This window comes from Vanessa atalanta, chromosome 25 (assembly GCF_905147765.1).
Source record: "Vanessa atalanta chromosome 25, ilVanAtal1.2, whole genome shotgun sequence".
Lineage (NCBI taxonomy): Eukaryota > Metazoa > Arthropoda > Insecta > Lepidoptera > Nymphalidae > Vanessa > Vanessa atalanta.
Window position 1 is genome coordinate 887,282 of NC_061895.1, and position 20,456 is coordinate 907,737.

General features: G+C 38.0%; 1 protein-coding gene across 4 annotated transcripts; it reads left to right on the plus strand.

The window, feature by feature from the left end:
- The first annotated feature begins 851 nt into the window (after nucleotides 1–851).
- LOC125073794 (protein transport protein Sec24C) lies at nucleotides 852–17,790 on the plus strand. 4 transcript variants are annotated; one of them, XM_047684835.1, is made up of 19 exons: nucleotides 852–956; nucleotides 2,914–4,560; nucleotides 4,642–4,781; nucleotides 5,346–5,463; nucleotides 5,915–6,000; nucleotides 6,116–6,305; nucleotides 6,591–6,700; nucleotides 7,812–7,925; nucleotides 8,353–8,442; nucleotides 8,875–9,060; nucleotides 9,484–9,631; nucleotides 10,345–10,505; nucleotides 10,577–10,745; nucleotides 10,916–11,128; nucleotides 11,214–11,408; nucleotides 11,527–11,709; nucleotides 11,799–11,992; nucleotides 12,562–12,692; nucleotides 15,449–15,586. In XM_047684835.1, exons 2-19 carry the CDS (start codon nucleotides 2,934–2,936, stop codon nucleotides 15,450–15,452), a joined length of 4,059 nt encoding a protein of 1,352 aa, XP_047540791.1. In that variant the 5' UTR covers nucleotides 852–956; nucleotides 2,914–2,933; the 3' UTR covers nucleotides 15,453–15,586. The 4 variants fall into 4 exon arrangements, with proteins under 4 accessions (XP_047540791.1, XP_047540790.1, XP_047540789.1 ...); XM_047684834.1 differs by having other exon boundaries at nucleotides 12,562–12,696; nucleotides 15,449–15,582; XM_047684833.1 differs by lacking the exon at nucleotides 12,562–12,692 and having other exon boundaries at nucleotides 15,449–17,789.
- The last annotated feature ends 2,666 nt before the right edge of the window (nucleotides 17,791–20,456 follow it).

Sequence of the window (20,456 nt, forward strand, 5' to 3'; positions counted from 1 at the left end):
AAATATTTGCTAAAATTAAAATTAGAAACGATAAAAACGAATCCTTCTAAAATCACTTCGTTGGCCGTCTGTCTGCTCGTCAAGACTTTTCTCCTTTGATAAATATTGGACAAAAATATAAATGGTCGAAATTAATTGTAAGAAAATATAAAAAAAAAATGTATCGACACTTCCCATCTCATTAAAAACTTTGTCCGCGCTTGCGCATAACTTAGTTGAAGACTGTTCGTTGATCATAATATTATAAGAAGTAATAATTTTATTTTACGGACAAGCTTTTTATAAATTAACTTACATTTTAATCATTTTACGTGCATATATACAATTATTTGGTTTAGCTTTGTGATAATGTAATATTTAAATCCATTAAGATAATTTTTTTTATATTTTGAGGAGAAGATCATTAAAAATAAGCATAAAAGGCTATTTAGTTTAATTTAATATTAAGAGAAAAAATATTTTTGTGTGCATACAACAATCACTAAATAATTCGGGAAAAAGTCTGCTCAGCTTAACCTAAATTAAATCTCATTTCAAAAGAAATAAGTTCTAAGTTTGTTTAGCAATTACGATAAAATATGACATTTCCTATTAGTACATTGCCATAGCATGAAATCTGTTCCATTTTCACTAGATGAGATTACCAAACAACTTATAAATTATCTATTTACGAAATGTTTCTTTATTTATGAAAATAATGTATGACTTATAAAATCATATATTTTACTTGTCGATTCGAATGTGGAGAAAAATAATTCTACATAACTTATTATGTTTTTTATTATTAGATTTTTGCGTTCCGATAAACGCAGTAGTAATGAAATTTGAAAAGTTCCACATATGCGGTGTGACGCTGACAACACCGTCAGGGATACGTGGCCCGTGGTTCTATGCGATTGATGTGTGTTGTTTATATTTTTTATTATCGAATTTCACCAAAAAATTGAAGAGAAGCCGTAAGTATACATTGTTTTACTTATTATCTATCACCTCGCATAAAAGTAGGACGTCGCATCATTGTTTATCATCGCAAAATGAATAATCAAAAAGGAGACAGCAGCTGTCAAATAATATTGGGATAAATTCTTTGCAATTTTCTAAAATATAAATGTTATTTGCATGTTTTCGTTTTTATGTTAAATGCCTTTAATTACTATGTGTTAAGTTAGTTTAAACTCAGTACTTAAGTACTATAGCTTAGTATGCTGTAATCATCGATTGGATTCGAATAGGATTCGTGATTAAGTTTGTATTAAATTCGTTATTTATCCTTCGCAGTTATTAATTGTTTTCAAATTAAGTTATTGGAACTTTTAAAAGATAGAAGATAGATTACGAAACTAAACTGAACGTATAGGTACTTTTAATGTTATTGACCTATTTCTTTGGTTATTATCAATTGCTTGTAATATTTGTTTTTATATGTCAAAACAGTTGTATTTTAATTCATGAATATTTTTTTGTAATTTCCAAACAAACAAAATTGATTGAAGTATCATATAATAAAATATCTTGCAAAATTTTTATTAAAAAAATATAGCAAAAAAAATTTTATACTAAAGTTAATTGTTGTTTCGTGTTTAAGCTACCAATTCTGTTCAAAAGATGAGGTTTGTGATTATATTTGATACTGACAATTAGTTTCGCATTAAACTTGAAAGTGAATTTGTTTAGAGAAATTATTTTATAATTGGACTGTGTTATACAGAAATGTTCCTACCCACGGAAACATTAATCAATGTTAATAAGATTTGAAAGAGGAAATATCCTTTTGTTATATTTGTGTTATGATTTTTACAGTAGAGTTAAACCTCGATTATGTGAACTAATTGGGACTGAGACTAGTTTGGATAATTGGAATGTAAAACTTGACATACATATATTAAAAAATAAAAAGTAATATTAAACATGTACTTTCATATTATTTTCTTATTAAATCATCAAGTCTTAATTGATGAATGACTGCAAAGTGCCAACTTTCGATAAACGATTCGGGCGAGTCTGGAATTTTGTCAATGTTGTTGTAACCACCTTTCAAACATAGAGCAAGTCAAATTTATACATATCTGTGTAATTGTTTAATTGTGGTGTGAAGTAAATATCTTTTTTTTCTCAGATTCTAATCTGAGTTGAAACTTTGGCTCGGAATTAAATAATTTAATATTACAGAATATTATCTAGCTAAAGTTTTACCTATAAGATAGGTTAGGTTGGAACTACATACTTTAACTTTTATTAAGTAAATATTTAACTATATAATAAATCAAGTCTCTGTCTTAGCAAACACAATGTCTTTTATACATTTTTCTTAACTGTATTTTACACCTAAGTTCATAAAAATAGCTTACAAAAGCCTTTTTACTTGCGTTGTCTTAAACCTAACTATTACTGTTCTTTTACGAATATATTTTTATCATTTTAAATATTGGAGAACAATGTCAGCCTACTAACTGTTAATTTACAGATCATGAACATAGATTTGTAAGTTAGTTTTTCATATATGATTTTAAAGACAATTTGTCTAGGATAACCAAGAAAGCTATAACTGAAATAATACAGATTAGGAATCATCCTAAATGTAGTTTGATTATACAAAGTTAAAATTACAATTCAAGGCTTATTACACAATTTATATTTAGAAAAAGATATTAATACAAAATATTGTGATTTTGTTCTCTATTTATTCATAAACTATAGATCCGATTGTGATTAAGTTTGAAGAGTTGTTCTGTATTTGGTACCCCTGCGCTCACATAAGGCTCCTGACCCAAAAAGACTCACTAGTATTTTTGTATGTTTTTCCTCTACTATAAACATTTCATGATCCTTATTCTGTGTCAAGTGTCAAGGTGCCTTTTTTATCAGAATGTTCATGTTAATTTGAAACTGAATGGTGATATTATTTCTTTTCAGATTGCTAGGCTTCATTAATTATGATGAATCCACAGTATCTGCCACCAGGGCAGAATAATAATGCACCAAATAATCCACTTGGCTTCCCACCGACATCTCAAGACTATAATGGTGTCCAAAATGCTAACATTTATAGCCAAATGCCACCCAATGGACCTCAGATGGATATGTCTCAAAAGATGCAGAACCTAAACATTAATGGACCACAAGGCCAATCCAATATTCCCACATCTCAATTACCACCTGGTCAATTTCCTCCTTCAAACTTCCCACCAATGTCCAACTTCAGTGGTCAATTGCCACCTGGTATGAAGCCCTTAGGTCAGCAAAGCAGACCTCCAGTAAGCAGTGCTCCACAGCAATTTCCACCATCAATGAACCAAACTGTGCCTCATTCCTCTGCACCAGGGCAAGTACCCCAGCCGCAAAACTATGGTCAGCCTCCAATGCAGCAGGTTCCACCTAACTCTCAACCCCAAGGACCACAGAGTTCTCAGCTTGGCCCCCCACCTTCCATGGCAAGGGGTGGACAACCGCAAATGTCTGGACCTCCCCAAGCTGGCTTCCAAGGTCCGCCACCTTCTAGCCAACCTGGTTCGCAACCTCAACAAATGCGAGGTCCACCTCAACCTGGAATGCAACAACCTAATTTATCTGGACCTGGCTTTCCACCAAATCGCGGGCCACAAACTGGAACTGGTGGTCCACCACAGCAAGGACAAATGTCAGGCTTACCTCCACAACCAATGCCTGGACAGGGAACTCCAACGAGTCAACCTAGCTTTTCACAGTCTGGTTTAACATCTAGTCATACTGGATTGCCTCCTCAACCTAACATGACTCAATCAAAATTACCTCAGTCAGGTCCACCTGGTTCGCAAGGTGGCATGCCACAACAACCAGGTGAAGTACTAAGTCAACCTGGACCACCCGGTATTTCACAACAACCAATTGTAAGTCAACCAGGTCTATCATCACAACCTGGTATGCACTCTCAACCTAGAATACCACAGCATCCTGGAATGCAACCACAACCTGGAATGCAACCACAACCTGGAATGCAACCACAGCCTGGAATGCAACAACAACCTGGTATGCCACCCCAATCTGGTATGGGATCGCAACCTGGTATGGGTTCGCAATTTGGCATGCCACCTCAACCTGGCATGCCATCACAACCTGGAATGCCATCTCAGCCTGGAATGGCACCTCAACCGGGAAAGCCGCCACAACCTGGTATGCCACCGCAACCTGGCATGCCACCTCAACCTGGCATGCCGCAGCAATCTGGGATGCCGTCACATCTTGGTATGCCACCGCAACCAGGCATGCAAACACAGCCAGGTATGCCACCGCAACCTGGCTTGCCACAGCAACCTGGTATGCCGCCACAGCCAGGTATGCCACCGCAACCTGGTATGCCACCACAGCCTGGCATGCCACCGCAACCTGGCATGCCACCGCAACCTGGTATGCCACCTCAGCCTGGCATGCCCCCGCAACCGGGAATGCCTCCACAACCATCTTCACAATATAATCAGTACCAAACGATGCCCGGCTTACCACATATGCCGCCACCACTAAGTCAGCAGAGACAGTTCCCGGCAGCCCCTGGAACTCAGCCTGGATATAATGCTCAATATTCTGGTAAGTTCAATATAAAAATAAAACACAACCATATTACACTTTCATAAATTATATTATATTCTTAAAAACTAATAATTACAGGGATGCCACCAATACCACCACAACAACAGCAAATGGGCGCGCAAGGCTACCCGCCTTTCCCAGGCCAACAACCAAGCTACAACCCGCAATACCAGCAACCGCCGCAGAAGCGCCTGGACCCTGACCAGATGCCTAGCCCAGTAAGCGAAGTTTTATCCAAATTTCGCTATTGCTGCCTTAAACTTTCTAGGGTCAATACTTTTAAATAGGCCTATAAAAGCGTGGAGTTAATCCTTGTTGACTTCCAGGCAGGAGACATAACATATATATATAATTGTATTTAACTAACATGACTGTATTTTTAAATGTTGAAAAAGAGTAACTACTGAGTTTCTGGCCGGTTCTTCTCGATAGAATCTACATTCCGAACCAGTGGTGGAACTTTAAATAGTTTGTTAAATGACGATTCAAAAGCCTACTTGAATAAAGTATAATATGATTTTGATTTTGAAAATATGACAAGAAACTCAATAGTTACTCTTCTCCAACATTTTAATTATATAGCATGTCAGTAAAGTACAAAAACATATAATACCTATTCATATCAAGTTTTAAATAGTACTTATGTTCTAATAGTTTTTGTTGCCTTCATTAAATAATACTTTATTTACAATTTGATTCAAATTTTGGTAGGAAAATCTTACATTCTAGATATTTATTAAGTATACAATACATTTTGTTGTTTAAGTACCATTTCATTGTAGATCCAAGTTATGGCTGATGATCAGCAAAATCGTGGAGGAGTTTTCGTCACCAATGAGAAGGGGCTCGTCCCACCCTTGGTCACGACAGACTTTGTTGTTGACGATAAGGGCAATGCCAGTGAGTGTTGACAATTATGATTATATATTAGTATTTTTTTAATAAAAAGTTGTTTGAGATGTTAATGCTATATATGTTTGTAATTACTTTGAAGTATACATTTTTGTTGACTTAAATTTTTTTTTTATATACATATAAGCGCACTCAAAAGATTGTGCGCAAAAATAATACACACCATACTAACTTTTTTTTATTCAAATCGGGAATGGGATAGCAGTCTGATACGATTGGAGATAATTCAGGTTTAAGACAAACAGTTTTACCTGCTTTCTGAGTCACGGTAGTGTTAATTCTGCCAAATGAAAAAATTAAGGACTGCTACAGAGTAGCTCCTTTTACAGATCTGATTTTTTTTTACACAATATTAAACCAGAATCTCGGTATCATTAACCTAAAAAGTTATCTCACAATATTTTGAATTAAATTTATTAATAGTGTAATTTTGTTACAGGTCCAAGATACATAAGAAGTTCAATGTACAGTGTGCCCGTCACCGCTGATCTCTTGAAACAGACATCAATGCCATTCTGTTTAGTTGTAAGTATCAAGATTGCTTATCGATTTTACACTTCAATGTCCACACTTAATTCAATAATCTCGATATTAATTATTATTTCAGTAATGATTTAATTAATAATTAAAATGATTACAGATATCACCAATGGCCGAGACAGTAGGTACGGAACAAGAGCCCCCTGTACTCGACTTTGCAGCCCTGACCGGCTCTCCCAACATGGGGCCAGTCCGATGCAGTCGGTGCAAAGCCTACATGTGTCCGAATATGAAGTTTATAGATGCTGGTAGACATTTCAAATGTGCTTTCTGTAAAGCTACAACAGAAGGTGAGTCTTCTAACTTCTTTATTAAATATACTCATAACTTCAATTCATTTTTTCATGACATATATCAGGTGAAATTAGTCTAAGGTTAAGTAGACATCATTCTAATAATTGTACTGTAAATATTAATTTTGATTGCCATACCTGAGTTTAGATAATTAATTAATTAATTTTCAATTGCATAGCACTTATTGAAGCGCACAAGTTTGTGCGCAATCTCAAGAGACATTTCTACTGTGTTACTGTGTTTGGGTATATATGACTAAACCAAAAAACATGGTCCCGCAGTGCCCATGGAGTACACGCAGTACATCAACAGCATGCAGCAGTACGGTCGCGTGCCGGCGGAGATGGCGCTCGGCGCCTACGAGATCGTCGCCACCAAGGAGTACTGCCGGGTGACACTCGCTTATACGATTGCAACATATCATTATCATCTATGAAACTTATCATTTATCGTCTAAATTGTATCACAGTATACAGACAACCGTTAATTTGAAAATTATCGTCAATTAGTAAGTTTTTATCATTCATATCACAAGCAGCATTAGGGTTCCGTACCCAAAGGGTAAAACGGGGTCCTATTACCAATATCCCGCTATACCTCCGTCTGTCTGTCCGTCTGTCACCAGGCTGTATATCATGAACAGTGTCAAATTTTCAAAGATGATGTATTTCTGTTGCCGCTATAAAAACAAGTACTAAAAAGCATAATAAAATAAATGTTTAAGGTCGCTTCGATACAACAAACGTGATTTTTTTGCCGATTTAAATAATGGTACGGAACCCTACGTGCGTACGTCCGTACCGCACTTAGTCGGTTTTTAACATTTTTTTGGAGGCTATTAGGAGTATTATCAATTCCGGTTTCATGTTAGTATTACTAAAAATGAATGATATTTTGATGATCCTGTGGATTAAAGATGTCCATCTTGATCAGTTTTCTTCGGTTGAATTTCATTCTAGCATTAGCATTTAGCATTAGCAGCCCGTAAATGTCCCACTGCTGGGATAAAGGCCTCCTCTCCCTTTGAGGAGAAGGTTTGGAGCATATTCCACCACGCTGCTCCAATGCGAGTTGGCGGAATACACATGTGGCAGAATTTCGTTGAAATTAGACACATGCAGGTTTCCTCACGATGTTTTCCTTCACCGCCGAGCACGAGATGAATTATAAACACAAATTAAGCACATGAAAATTCAGTGGTGCCTGCCTGGGTTTGAACCCGAAATCATCGGTTAAGATGCACGCGTTCTAACCACTGGGTCATCTCGGCTCATATTCATTCTAGCACTGCTCACTATTACGTGTTTAATATTACACACTGTGTTCTGGTGACAATAGTAATTTCCAACAAAAAAATAATTTAGTACAGATTGTCTTACAGCTTATTTATATGACCAAATTAAATTATATGTAAATTTATTTGTAAGGACAATAAAATTATTCCGCATCATATTTCTGATTAATATATGCTTGTCATTAATTATTAATATTTTATTTTCCAGAATAACACCTTACCAAATCCTCCAGCGGTGGTGTTTGTTATAGATGTCTCATACAACGCTATCAAAAATGGCTTAGTGCAGACGATTTGTGATAATGTTTTGGACATTATTGAGGTATGATATTTTTATAAATATTAATATATATATCACTTGGTAAGGCTTTGCAAGCTTATCTCGTTAGTTGTGGTACCTACCCAGATTGGCTAATGACTTATTCTACAACCAAAAAATAATGCTTACACGATATATTACATACATATATAATTGTATATAACTAACATGACTGTATTTTTAGATGTTGAAACAGAGTAACTACTGAGTTTCTTGCCGGTTCTTCTCAGTAGAATCTACATTCCGAACCGGTGGTAGTTTTACTTAAAGTAGTTTGTTAAATGACGATTCAAAAGTGCTTGTAAAAGCCTACTTGAATAAAGTATATTTTGATTTTGTTTTTTAAAGTGAGTGAACCAGTTTAAGTACATGATCAGAAAATGTATTTACCTCTGATCGATCTTATATTATAAACATATGTATGTTGCAGTCGATGCCCAAGGACGAACAGACCGGCAAGAGTTGGACTCGTGTGGGTTTCATAACATACAGCACAACTGTACATTTTTATAATATTAAGGTATGTAAACATTACTTGTTCTATTATGACTGCCATATTGTAGTTTTATTTGAGTTATAAGTTACACATAATATATGTTTAAATAATGAAATAATAATCTTTAGGAGTGGATAGCAAGATAGAAGGGAGGTTGAGAGTTTGATAAATCTATGATGTTCACTATGGATTTGCGAAAAAATAGCGTTTTGAACGTCTACGAAACTTTTATCGTAATTTTCGAATTAAAATTAAAGTGAAAATAAGTAATTAAGTGCAATAGTGTTGTATTATAAATAAATAGGTATATATTTATTATAAAATCTTAGTAATATAGCTGAGTTATTAGAAAATCGTGTGAAATACGTAAATCTAATTATTTTTAGGGGAGTTCCTATAAGCCCAAGGTTCCTGTACTTGTAACATAACAGCATCATACTATAATTTTTTATCCAGGGCACACTGGCTCAACCACAAATGCTGTCAGTGGGTGACGTCGGGGACATGTTCGTACCCCTTCTAGAAGGATTCCTCGAGAGGCCAGAAGACAGCGGTCCAGTCCTGCAAGCTCTACTGCAACAATTGCCAGTCATGTTCGAAAACAATAAAGAAACCGAGACGATATTATTACCAGCCGTGCAGGTAATTATTTCTCATAAAATAATATCATATTTTGATTATTATTAACAGCTATATGTACAGTAAGCCCTCATAAACTGGATCTTGTCAAATCCTACGGGTGATGTATTGGGTGATGAATTTTCAAAAACACTATCTTACGCAAACAGAAGCCTAAATACCAATTTCCATATTTCTAACATTTGAAAATGGTGAACTTCTGTACAAACTTTCATCCCCAATTTCAATAATCAGAAGTGTCAATACCCATTTCCAAGCAAACTTGCTTTTCCTTTGGATTTCTTAGTAGATAACAACTAGTACTCCTAACCAGCACAGAAGCAGCTTAGTGAAATTAGTACCAAACCTCCTTGTTAAGAAAGGAAGGCTTTAATCTAGCCTTGGGACATTTACAGGTGTTTCTTAACTTCCTTTATACAATTACAGGCAGGTTTAGAAGCTCTCAAAGCAGCTGACACATCCGGTCAACTTCTAGTGTTCCACACAAGTCTTCCAACTTTCAACGCTCCGGGGAAACTCATCAATAGAGAAGATAGGAAACTGCTCGGTACAGATAAGGAAAAGCAGATATTATGTGAGTGTTTGTTGATATTATACTTTACTTAGGAACTATTTTCAATATCAATAATACAGCCCTCTTTAATCGACTTGAAATATTTTCTTAATTACTAATGAATATTACTTAATTATGATTTATCATTCGTTCGATTAATTAATTAAATTTAATTAAATTTTGAGATGGAACACCGTTAACAGTGATTAATTTGCTAACCAAATTTTGTTAACCGAAACGTATACACGCGTATTGTTATATATATTAGTTTAAGAACCACTAAACGTAGTTTATTTTAAAACATTGTTTTGCATTTTTCCTCTTTCGAATGAGATGGACTGTAGGTCATTTTCCTAACCTTGACACGAATGGAATTAGCTTTGAAATGAGACTTAATTTTTTGTCTGATTTTTTTTGTTTAATATTCTAAAAAGTTATATCGTAGAAGCTTCGATTATTTATATATTTAGATAGACTGAGACATGCGTCGAAAATAGAAGTGGCCAACAGTTGGCCTCTAAGTACTACGCACACTAGGAAAGTAGTGTGACGACATCTGGCGAGTGTCGAGCGTAGCTGTCACGCACAACAAGATCATAAAGTTGGCTCGTTGGTCTTAGTTATTTTGTGCACTACAGTCTTATCTAGATATAAATCATAATCTAACCGCAGAAGATAAAATTCTAGGACGAAATTGAGGCGTAATTAATGACAATGATTTCGTGCTCCCGCAGCGCCGCAGACGACGGCGTACAACGAGCTGGGCCAGTCGTGCTCCGCGGCCGGCGTGTGCGTCCAGCTCTACGTGTGCAACAACTCGTACGTGGACGCCGCCACGCTGGGGCAGCTGCCCCGGCTCACCGGGGGGCAGCTGCACAAGTACACGTACTTCACGGTGAGCTCCGCTCGTCCGCACCGGCCGCCGGACCGGCACGCTGGGACGCTAGTAACGAGGCTCGTCCGCAGGCCGACACGGACGGCGCGCGGCTGGCGTGGGACGTGCGGCGCGCCGTCACGCGCGCGTGCGCGCACGACGCCGTCATGCGCGTGCGCACGTCCACCGGCGTGCGCGCCACCGACTTCTTCGGGCACTTCTTCATGTCCAACACCACGGACGTCGAGCTCGCTGCGATCGGTGAGGGACTCGTCCTCTCTGCGTTTTCAAAAACTATAATAATATTTTTTTCGGTTTTTTCTGTACTCATTCGTTTATATTCCGAACGAGGGCACCGAAATCGGTCCACATCCGAGATACTGCTGGATGTTGGACGTGTCGAATGTAGAAATGTAACGTAATCGCCCCAGACTCCGACAAGGCGGTGGGCGTGGAGGTGAAGCACGACGACAAGCTGACGGGCGAGGAGGGCGTGTTCGTGCAGGCCGCGCTGCTCTACACGCACCGCAGCGGCCAGCGGCGCCTGCGAGTGCTCAACCTGGCGCTGGCGCTCGCGCAGCAGCTCGCCGACGTGTACCGCTCCGCCGACCTGGACACGTGCGTCAACTTCCTCACCAAGCAGGGTAAGCAGCGCGCCGCGACCGCGCCCGGCTCGGGCCCGGCCCGGGCCGGCCGGGAGCGCGGCCGCTCACCGCCCTCTGCCCGCAGCCGTGTGGGCGCTGCGCGAGGCGGGCCCGCGCGCCGTGCGCGAGGGGCTGACGGCCCGCTGCGCGCGCTCGCTGGCCGCCTACCGCCGCCACTGCGCCTCGCCCTCCTCCGCCGGCCAGCTCGTGCTGCCCGAGTCCATGAAGCTGCTGCCGCTCTACACCAGCTGCGTGCTGCGCTCCGACGCCGTGGCGGGAGGTGAGCGCGCCGATGGCGTCGCTTTTTGTTCGATTGCTATTTCGTTAAATGACTCGATCGGGTAATCTATATTATACAAAGAGTGCCATGAGTCCGCTGACGAGTGCCGCCCGCGCAGGGCCCGACATCACGTGCGACGACCGCTCGTGCGCCATGTACCGCGCGCTGACGGCCGACGTGTCGCAGTCGCTGGCCTACACGTACCCGCGCCTGCTGCCGCTGCACGCGCTGCCCGCCGCGCCGCCGCAGCCGCTGCGCGCCTCCATCGACAAGATGACGGACCAGGGCGTCTACCTGCTCGGTACGCGCCTTCCCCGCGATCGCCGCGAAACGACTACTCTATATCTCTAAGGATACTCTGAGCTCCTAATTACTTTTCCCGCTTCGCAGAGAACGGAGTGCACATGCTCATCTGGGTCGGGTCGCAGGCGCCCGCGGACTTCGTCCGGGACGTGTTCGGCGCCAGCTCCCCGCAGCACGTGGAGGCGCACGTGTGCGAGCTGCCCGAGCTGGACACGCCGGCCGGCCGCGCCGTGCGCGACCTCGTGGCCGCCGTGCGCCGCCAGCGCCGCAGCGCCATGCGGGTGAGTTGGGCCGGCTGGTTGGTTGGTGACACTTAGTGCGCCCTGCATGACACTTTGTGCGCCATCTAGTGCGCAGTGTGCGCCATGCATGAGAGTTCAGGTGCCATCTTGAGCGCTGTGAGCGCCGGCTGAGACTGCGCCATGCGAGCTCGTGCACAGTGAGTGCGCACGAGCTCGCATGGCACGAGTGAGATAGACGAGGGGGGAATACTTCACCTCTGAATCACGAGTCGAGCATGTGCGACCTTCGTTCACGTGCTTGACGAAGTTCTTTATTTATGTTTAACATTATAGCTACCGATGTGAACAAATAATTTTAGTTAAAATGGAATGTACATTAACTTTCGGAGTTTCTTAAAGCTACTCTTCTCACCTTGGCGGGCTTTATGATTGTATATTGTGACTTTTATTTCTTGTAGTAGTAGTCAGTATGGGTAAAAAAGTGTTAATTTAATTATTTAGAAAAAACATCTTCGCCCATTAAATAGCTGCACTTTAAACGATTTGTAATGTGTAAACAAGCGAAGTAGCACGTACGCATAAGCTCGTGTCGTGATGCGTGTGTGCAGCTGGCGCTCGTGCGCGGCGGGCAGGCGGAGGCGGAGTTCCGCCGGCTGCTGGTCGAGGACCGCGGGGTCGATGGCTCGGACTCCTACGTCGAATTTCTGATGGCCACGCACAAGACTGTGCAGAAGTTGCTGTAGGTTCGGGTCGCGGGTTTGTTACTCTGGGATTATATATGCTTTGTTTGGGAACGAGCCGGGCTGCGCGATCTGATTACTCGATCTCCATTCATCTTGGACCGCTAATACGAGCCAGTGTATCCGATTTGTGTCTCATAATAAATGGATCGTGTTGTGCAGAAATGCTCTGACACAAAAATGCACTTATTAAAATTGTTAACATTTTAAAAATACAACCAATTTTCAACGTGTCAGTAACCCGTGTAAATTATATACGTATATATTATGCTTATTATTTTAAAGAGATTTAACAACATATTTTTTATTTCATAATATTATTTTACCCTTTAAAATGTTAACAAGTTTTATTAGGGTTGCTGTGGGTGGTACATGTCCGCAAAACACGGTCCAAATGGCTTTGTCATACATTGAAGACTCCGTAAAAATAAATAAGCAAGTTTCACTCCGCCCCACTGCTCTTGATGTGTATTCAAATAAAAACTATATCCTAAACATTGAACGTAATAGCGATATTTAAACTGTAGTTATTGCCGTAACTTAATGAAACTAAAAAATTTAATTAGTTCTTGCTGACGCTACTATGCCGATGCTTCTGCCCACAAACTTATCTTGTTAGTTGCCAGTTGGACAATGAGAACAATACATAAATTACACCTTTTTAAATAGCTCTGGGCCTGATAAGACCTTAATCTTTCACATCGTAGGGAATATTCTAATCACGAACGTTATCGTAAGGAAGTGCCCGGGCAAATAGGAATGCCTCGACATTCATACATTTGCATATAGTCGCCTCCCGCCATCTAATTCAAGTAATCGGTCCAGCTGGCCCTCTGGCTGGCTGGTAAATATTTACAAAATATACACCTTAAATACCTACTAGGAATGTTTAATATTTCTTAATAAACCTGCATCATCTATTACCCCCCCCCCCCCCATATCGTGTTCGATAGATCGCTATCAATAATAGCGTGAATAAACTTCAGCTAATAAAATAAATAGTGAATATAAATACTCCAAAACATTAAAAATTCCAAGTTGTATCATTTTTTCTCCCATTGTGACGTCACTTTGAAGTAAAAAAACGCACTTGTGTTCGTCCCGTAAGAGGGAAGAGCTTAGGCCAGATCGTACAATCATTTATATTTATGGCATTTTTAAAATCATAATATAGTGGGGCGAGTTCATGGTAACTGAACAGTAAACAATAAGAATAAGATCAATAAACAACTTTGACCTTGAATTAATGTGACATAATTGATCGAGATGTTAACAATCCAGCTACATAATCTGTGGTTTACAAATGGCGATTAAAATATTAGCGAAGTCGTTTGAAAAAGTGTATTTAAGTAGTTAGTGTAATAGTGATGTAGTATAAATCGAGACGTTACTCTGTGGTAGACTTATGCAAACCTGTCTTGGTAGACACCACCCACTGATCTGATATTATACCGCCAAACGACAATACAAGGTGTATTGTCGTTTACCGATTTGAGGGGTGAATAAGCCGGTGTGATTACAGGCACAAGGGACATAACATCTTAACTCCGAAGGTGGCTCGTTGTCGGTGTAAGGAATGGTTAATATTACTCACAGCAACAATATATATGGGCGATGGTGTCCACTAACCATCAAGTGGCCTATTGGCCCGTCCCGTCTATCTATTACATTTTTTATGGTATAGATTGGCGGACCAGGAAATGGGCCACTTGGTGATGTAAATCGTCACCATCGCCCATAGACATGATGCCGTATGAAATATTAACCATTCCTTTCATCGCAAATGCGCCACCAACCTTGGCAACTAAGATGTTATGTCCCTTGTGCCTGTAGTTAAATTTGAAAGGTGAATTCAAACCGGAATACAACAATACTGAGTACTGCCGTTTGGCGGTAGAATATCTGATGAGTGGGTGGTACCTACCCAGGCGGGCTTGCACAAAGCCCACCAAGTAGCACCAAGTAAACTAAAATAAAAAACATTACATAAATATTTATCAAGATCTGGCTGTAGTGCTATTAGACTGGCTAACCTTTGTGTATCTGTTTTCTCCTCCAATTGGAATTTATCATTGATTTGGCCTTTGATTATTAATATCGGTCATTAGTCTTAAAATATTTAATAATAGTGTGTGGATTATTGACAGGGTTGTTGGATAGTTGTAAATAATTCGTTTGAAACTTTGTATTGGTGATGGGTTTGAGTATTAAAAAAAATTGTGCATGATTCATTTCATACGATAAGCTTATCTCTTTAGCTGTATGTTCAAAACATTTTTATCTGTCATTATCATTTGGGTGTAATTTTTCGGGGCTATTGTTTTGTATTATAACGGTACACGAAAGAGGTAAGGACTACTCGTCTTGTGTTAAGTATACTTTATTAATATATATATATATATAATTTTTTTTTATTAAATAATATTTACAGTTGGCTATTTTGGCCTGTTAGATTTCCATATAAACAATATAATCATAATTGACATACATGTTAATATCGACCGAATCCCCCGAAGTACTAAAATAAGTACAATTTAATTGTATAAATATTAGATGTATTATTAGTTATGTCACATAGTTGGAAAAATAAATATGTGTATAATGAGATATATATGTTCTAAACACAGCGCCATCTCTTGACTAAAATATTAAACAATATAAAATAAATAAAAAACACGGTAAATATCCCGTTTTAAATACTGTTAGTAATAAAAATAACCATGTTAATATAAAATAATATCGAACATTGTTTCAGTTAACGGTTATGCGTCAACACGACAAGCTGGAGACGGTGCTACGTCACTTCCTGGTGGAGGACCGCGGCGTGGACGGCAGCACCTCCTACGTGGACTACCTGTGCCACATACACAAGGAGATCAGGTCGCTGCTATAGCACGACTGACTCGAGACCACAATGTTTAACGACTTTTATACGCGTTTCCTTCAGCTCCTTACAGATATATAGACGGCTGATCGGCCAGACTAACGCGAGGTCATGTCGAGGTCATTAAGGAACTCATTGGAGATATTTGCCAACGTTATGATAATCATTGTTATCATATAACGCGCGCGAATAAAGAAAAGATTTATAAATGGCGGACAGTACTTATCCGGTTTGTACGGTTAGCAAAATATGTAATATTATTTATTTGTAACCTATATTGATTATGCAATGAGATTATTAAAACGGTGCTTGTTTTGACGCCATTGAATTAGGTTATGTAAATAAATAAAATTTATTAATTATATATAATACAGTAATAATGTCTTTTATTTCGAATGAATATTTTAAATTAAAATTGATTTGTGTTTATGAACTGTTTTTCTAACCGTACAGAGTACAGTCTGCCACCATTAATAAATATTTTTTCTATTAGCACGGGTTAGACCTTACGTAACGACGTCACCTAATTTGTTAAGTCCCTTGTTCGTGTACACTCGCTCACTTAAAATAATCTACAGCCAGGAATGGATTGTATTGGCAAACCTTAATCGCGGAAATATATGCAAAGAGACTGGATGAAATAAAATAGAGATTTAGTTTGTGTTGTGATTTGCACTGTGCGTGTCCGCGAGGAGTAACAAAGCGCCTGTAATATGTTCTCGGTTGTAATGGAAATAGTTTTATGTAACAATAAATGTGATTTTACAATTGATGTTTGTGTTTAGAGGCGTAAATAAATCGTTCGTCTGTCCTTTTCTAGCTTATAAAGTTAGATTGTGATAGATAATTTTTTTTTTTTTACGAATTAATATATCTCTAATGTAACGTTCAAATATTTGTTACGTTATTGTGACAGTTTAAAAATAAAAGGTCATAAGTATTTTTTTCTGAAAATACAACGCAATACAATCGGTTATGGCGTTGGAATTATTATCTAGATTTTAACATTGATTTTATATAAAAGTTTATTTTAAATTACAACTGATACATTGATTAATTATTATTAACAATAGAATCGACTTCAACTCTCATTACAAGTATTATCGTGGAGCCTGCCTGTTATCTGTAACGCCGTTTTGTATACAGATCGCCAAAAGATAAGATAAATTTGTAATACTTTAAAGTTCCAAGTGTACTTTTAGCGTATTTATAAAGTCGTTAAACATTGATAACACGTCACCGTGTCGAAACTTAAATTGTTATAATAATTCCGTATTGTGTGAAGATCTTATTGCGTGAGTTATATTTATGTGGAGAATATTTTATATTGTGTACGTTGAGGTTAATTGTTATACGGGCTGTTGATAAAATTCATTATATTAGTAGACTGTAAGTTTGTCTAGTCTCCAGTTTTTGAAACGCTGATTCGATTGTCTCGTCTTTATCTCTGAACGGTGATTGGTTGATATCTACCGATGAGACAATAAGCGACCAATGAGCGTTCAGTATTTTTTTTTTTATATTCATAGCTTAAGAAACTGGTGATAAATAATTCATAAACATTTTAAACTTTATAGTGGGAGGTACTTTAAACAGAGCAGTAAGCTGTATGTATGACGTAATGACCTTATTTACAAACATATAGTTAGTTTCATGTTAGTATGTGTGGATGAAATCTTACAGTTGAATTATAACCAATTCAACATTTTAGGTACTGGTGACAAAACAATACACTAATTTAGTAATTAAACTAGGACTGTGTGAAGCTTTTAATATCGATAATAATATTTAAAACATCTAAGATATATCTATCTCGCTCACACGACTATAACTTAAATGTAATATATTTTATTAATAGCCTCTGTAATGTTAATGACCTAATATTAAAAATTATACATGGATTGAATAATTTTGAACTTCAATGTACATTATCTAGAATAAAGGTATATCAAATATTTGCAAGTGTCAAATTATCGAAGAACAATAAGTAATGTGAATGATACAGTTGTTTTTGAAATTTCGAACTGTTTGAACGACCAAGATGTTATAAGATTATATAGAAAACTTAATTTATATATTTTTCTATTGTAATAATTTTATTCTGACAAAATTTTCCTTCGTTATAAGTATGTTCACACTGATATAATTTTATGTTATTTTGATAATTATGTATCGCTGTTTATTTTATTGTTCTACGCAATAAGTATATATAAAGATTAGTCCGTTAGTATGTATGTATACTTAGTCTTAATTATATAGTTAACTGATTTGATTGTAACGGAGTGTAAATAAATATATTGGCATTATTGATTTATTTGTTTTTTTTTTTTAGTAATATGTGTGTTTTTTTCAGGAACGTTTTGTCTCAATTATATTTTATATGTTTCCGTAAACTATTTATATTTTTGAGGTTAAATAACAACGCTTAAGGACCGATTTTACAAATGCTAGTTTTTTTTATCAGAAGATTAAAATCTATATTTTTACGATGTATTGTTATCACTATAAATAATAACATATTAATAATCAATATTAGAACATCACATACATTACTCTGATCCCAATGTAAGTAGCTAAAGCACTTGTGTTATGGAAAATCAGAAGTAACGACGGTACCACATCTACCAAGACCCAAGACAACATAGAAAAGATGAACTTTTTCTACATCGAATCTGCCGGGAATCGAACCCGAAACCTCGGAGCGGCGCCCTCATTAAAACCGGTGTACACACTACTCGACCACGGAGGTCGTCAAATATAACAGTCTACACATATATCCCATTGTTGGGCTAATTCCCAGCAATGAGATACACTTCAACCTTTGAGGAAGAGGTTCTGAGCAGATTCCACCAGGCTGCTCCAATGTAGAATTTCATTGAAATTAGACACTTGCAGGTGTCCTTACGATGTTTTACGTCACCACCGAGTACGAAATTGATTATAAACACAAATTAAGCACACGAAGTTTCATCGGTGCTTGCCTGAGTTGAATCCACAATCATAGGTTAAGATCGACGGCGTATACTCTCGACTTAAAAATTGACAATTCTGATGTCCAATAAGCGATCCGTAGGCATCCTAAGCACGTCCTACATGATCCCGTCGACAGACTCACTACTGACAACTCTATATATATAGGTACATACAACACACCGACTCCGCCAGCGGGGTCGAGGTCCCTCATTCTTACCGTCTCGTCGACGCCTAGGCGTGCGACGTTGAATGCACACGTCATTCCTCCCTCGAGTCGACGACGGCGTCCTAAGCCGAGGTTCGGCCTCACAGGAGGCGCCCTGAGGACGCGCGTATTCTGAGCCCTTAAGTGAGCTCTCAACACTAGGCTTGAATAGTTTAGCTCGCCTATCCCACCCGGTGACGCTGTAGAGGCCATTAGGGCCAACAGCACTTATCATTTCGAAAAAAAAAAGTCGAATAAGGCTACGTGCCACCTGCTCTGTTTCTTCTGCATATCAGTGATTTGTTGCAAATCAGCAATATTCACTGCTATGCTGACGACAGTACCGTGGACACCTTATATACTGGTCGGACTGACCTGAACGAACTTGCTTGAAATCGAGTCTTTGTTAAACATAATCTCGGATTGGGGCCGACTTAACCCAATTCACCTTACAATACCAAAAGTCCTGTTGAATTGGACTAAAAAGACTCAGGTTTGCGCGTTAACCGCTAAAAATCTCCACACTTTGAGAACATTCCTTTTGCTGCCACCAATGGTATCGGAATACTTGGCGTACATTATTCGAGCTTCATTTAGTACCGACGTAATACATGTAAATTATACCAGTTTTAATTTACATGTAATTATACAATTACATGTAAATTAAAACTGGTGTCTAAAAAGCTTGGTTTGCTGAGCAAGGCAAGACGGTACTTCAGGTCGGCCCATCGCCTAAAACTATACAAGGAGCAAAGTCGGTCTCACATGAAGTACTGCTCTCACTTTTGGGCTGATGTTCCCCAGTACAAGCTTGTTTCATTTGGCCGTATTCAACGCAGAGCGACGAAACACTCAAAGCGCCATTTTTTCGCGAATTCATAATGAATATTGTAGATTATTCAAGCTCTCAACCAAAAATATCGCTTCAATTTAAAGTCAAATATTATTAATGTATCTTAATTTATATTGTGGTGCCTTTTGCCTCCAACATTTATTATATTTTTTTTTATTTGAGTTTATCTAACCATTGGTAAAGATTATATAAACTCACTTGTAAGACCGATTTTTGTTCCATTATTCTTGTATATTCTTTAGTATCGATGTTTTTAATAAACAATTGAATATATGTTGGAGTTATTCTTGTTTGACTTACGTAATACTCAAGCATTCCTTAATAATACCTAAGTATAAGTCAAATCTAAATAATTTAACTAAACTTTTATAAAATAAATAAAAAAATAATCAAAGTTGAAATCAAAGACTACCAAATTAATTGAAAGGAATAAAACAAAAACAAAACCAAAGTTTCTTATATTTTTTATTTCAATGAAATCCTTAAACAGTTTCAAATCATAAATAGGTAGGTTTGTTCTCAATCAAAACTTTAAATTTTCATTATTTTACCTAAAATAAAAAAACGTTATTTAAAAAAATGAATTAACCACGATTAAAGCAAGTGTGATGTTTCAAAATACCTGTTAACTTTTATTAAAAGACTTTGTTGTCAAAACTTCAATTTAATTCTTCTAACTGAAGTTAACGAGCGATTGAAAAATCATCACTTATACCCGGTTAATATATTCCAGCAACGATTCGTTTTGGTTGCGGATAACCATTAGAACTATCTACAAGACGCGTTATTCAAAAACTAGTAATCTGCTTGCTCCTTACTCTTGTTTCTGACTTTACTTAGTTACCGGA

Bases quoted from the DNA above. Each gene is read 5' to 3' on its own strand.
- LOC125073794 (XM_047684833.1), top strand. From the start codon at position 2,934: ATGATGAATCCACAGTATCTGCCACCAGGGCAGAATAATAATGCACCA. The intron at 5,464-5,914 runs GTGAGTGTTGAC...ATTTTGTTACAG, and splicing joins TGACGATAAGGGCAATGCCA to GTCCAAGATACATAAGAAGT. The intron at 10,746-10,915 runs GTGAGGGACTCG...TAATCGCCCCAG, and splicing joins CGTCGAGCTCGCTGCGATCG to ACTCCGACAAGGCGGTGGGC.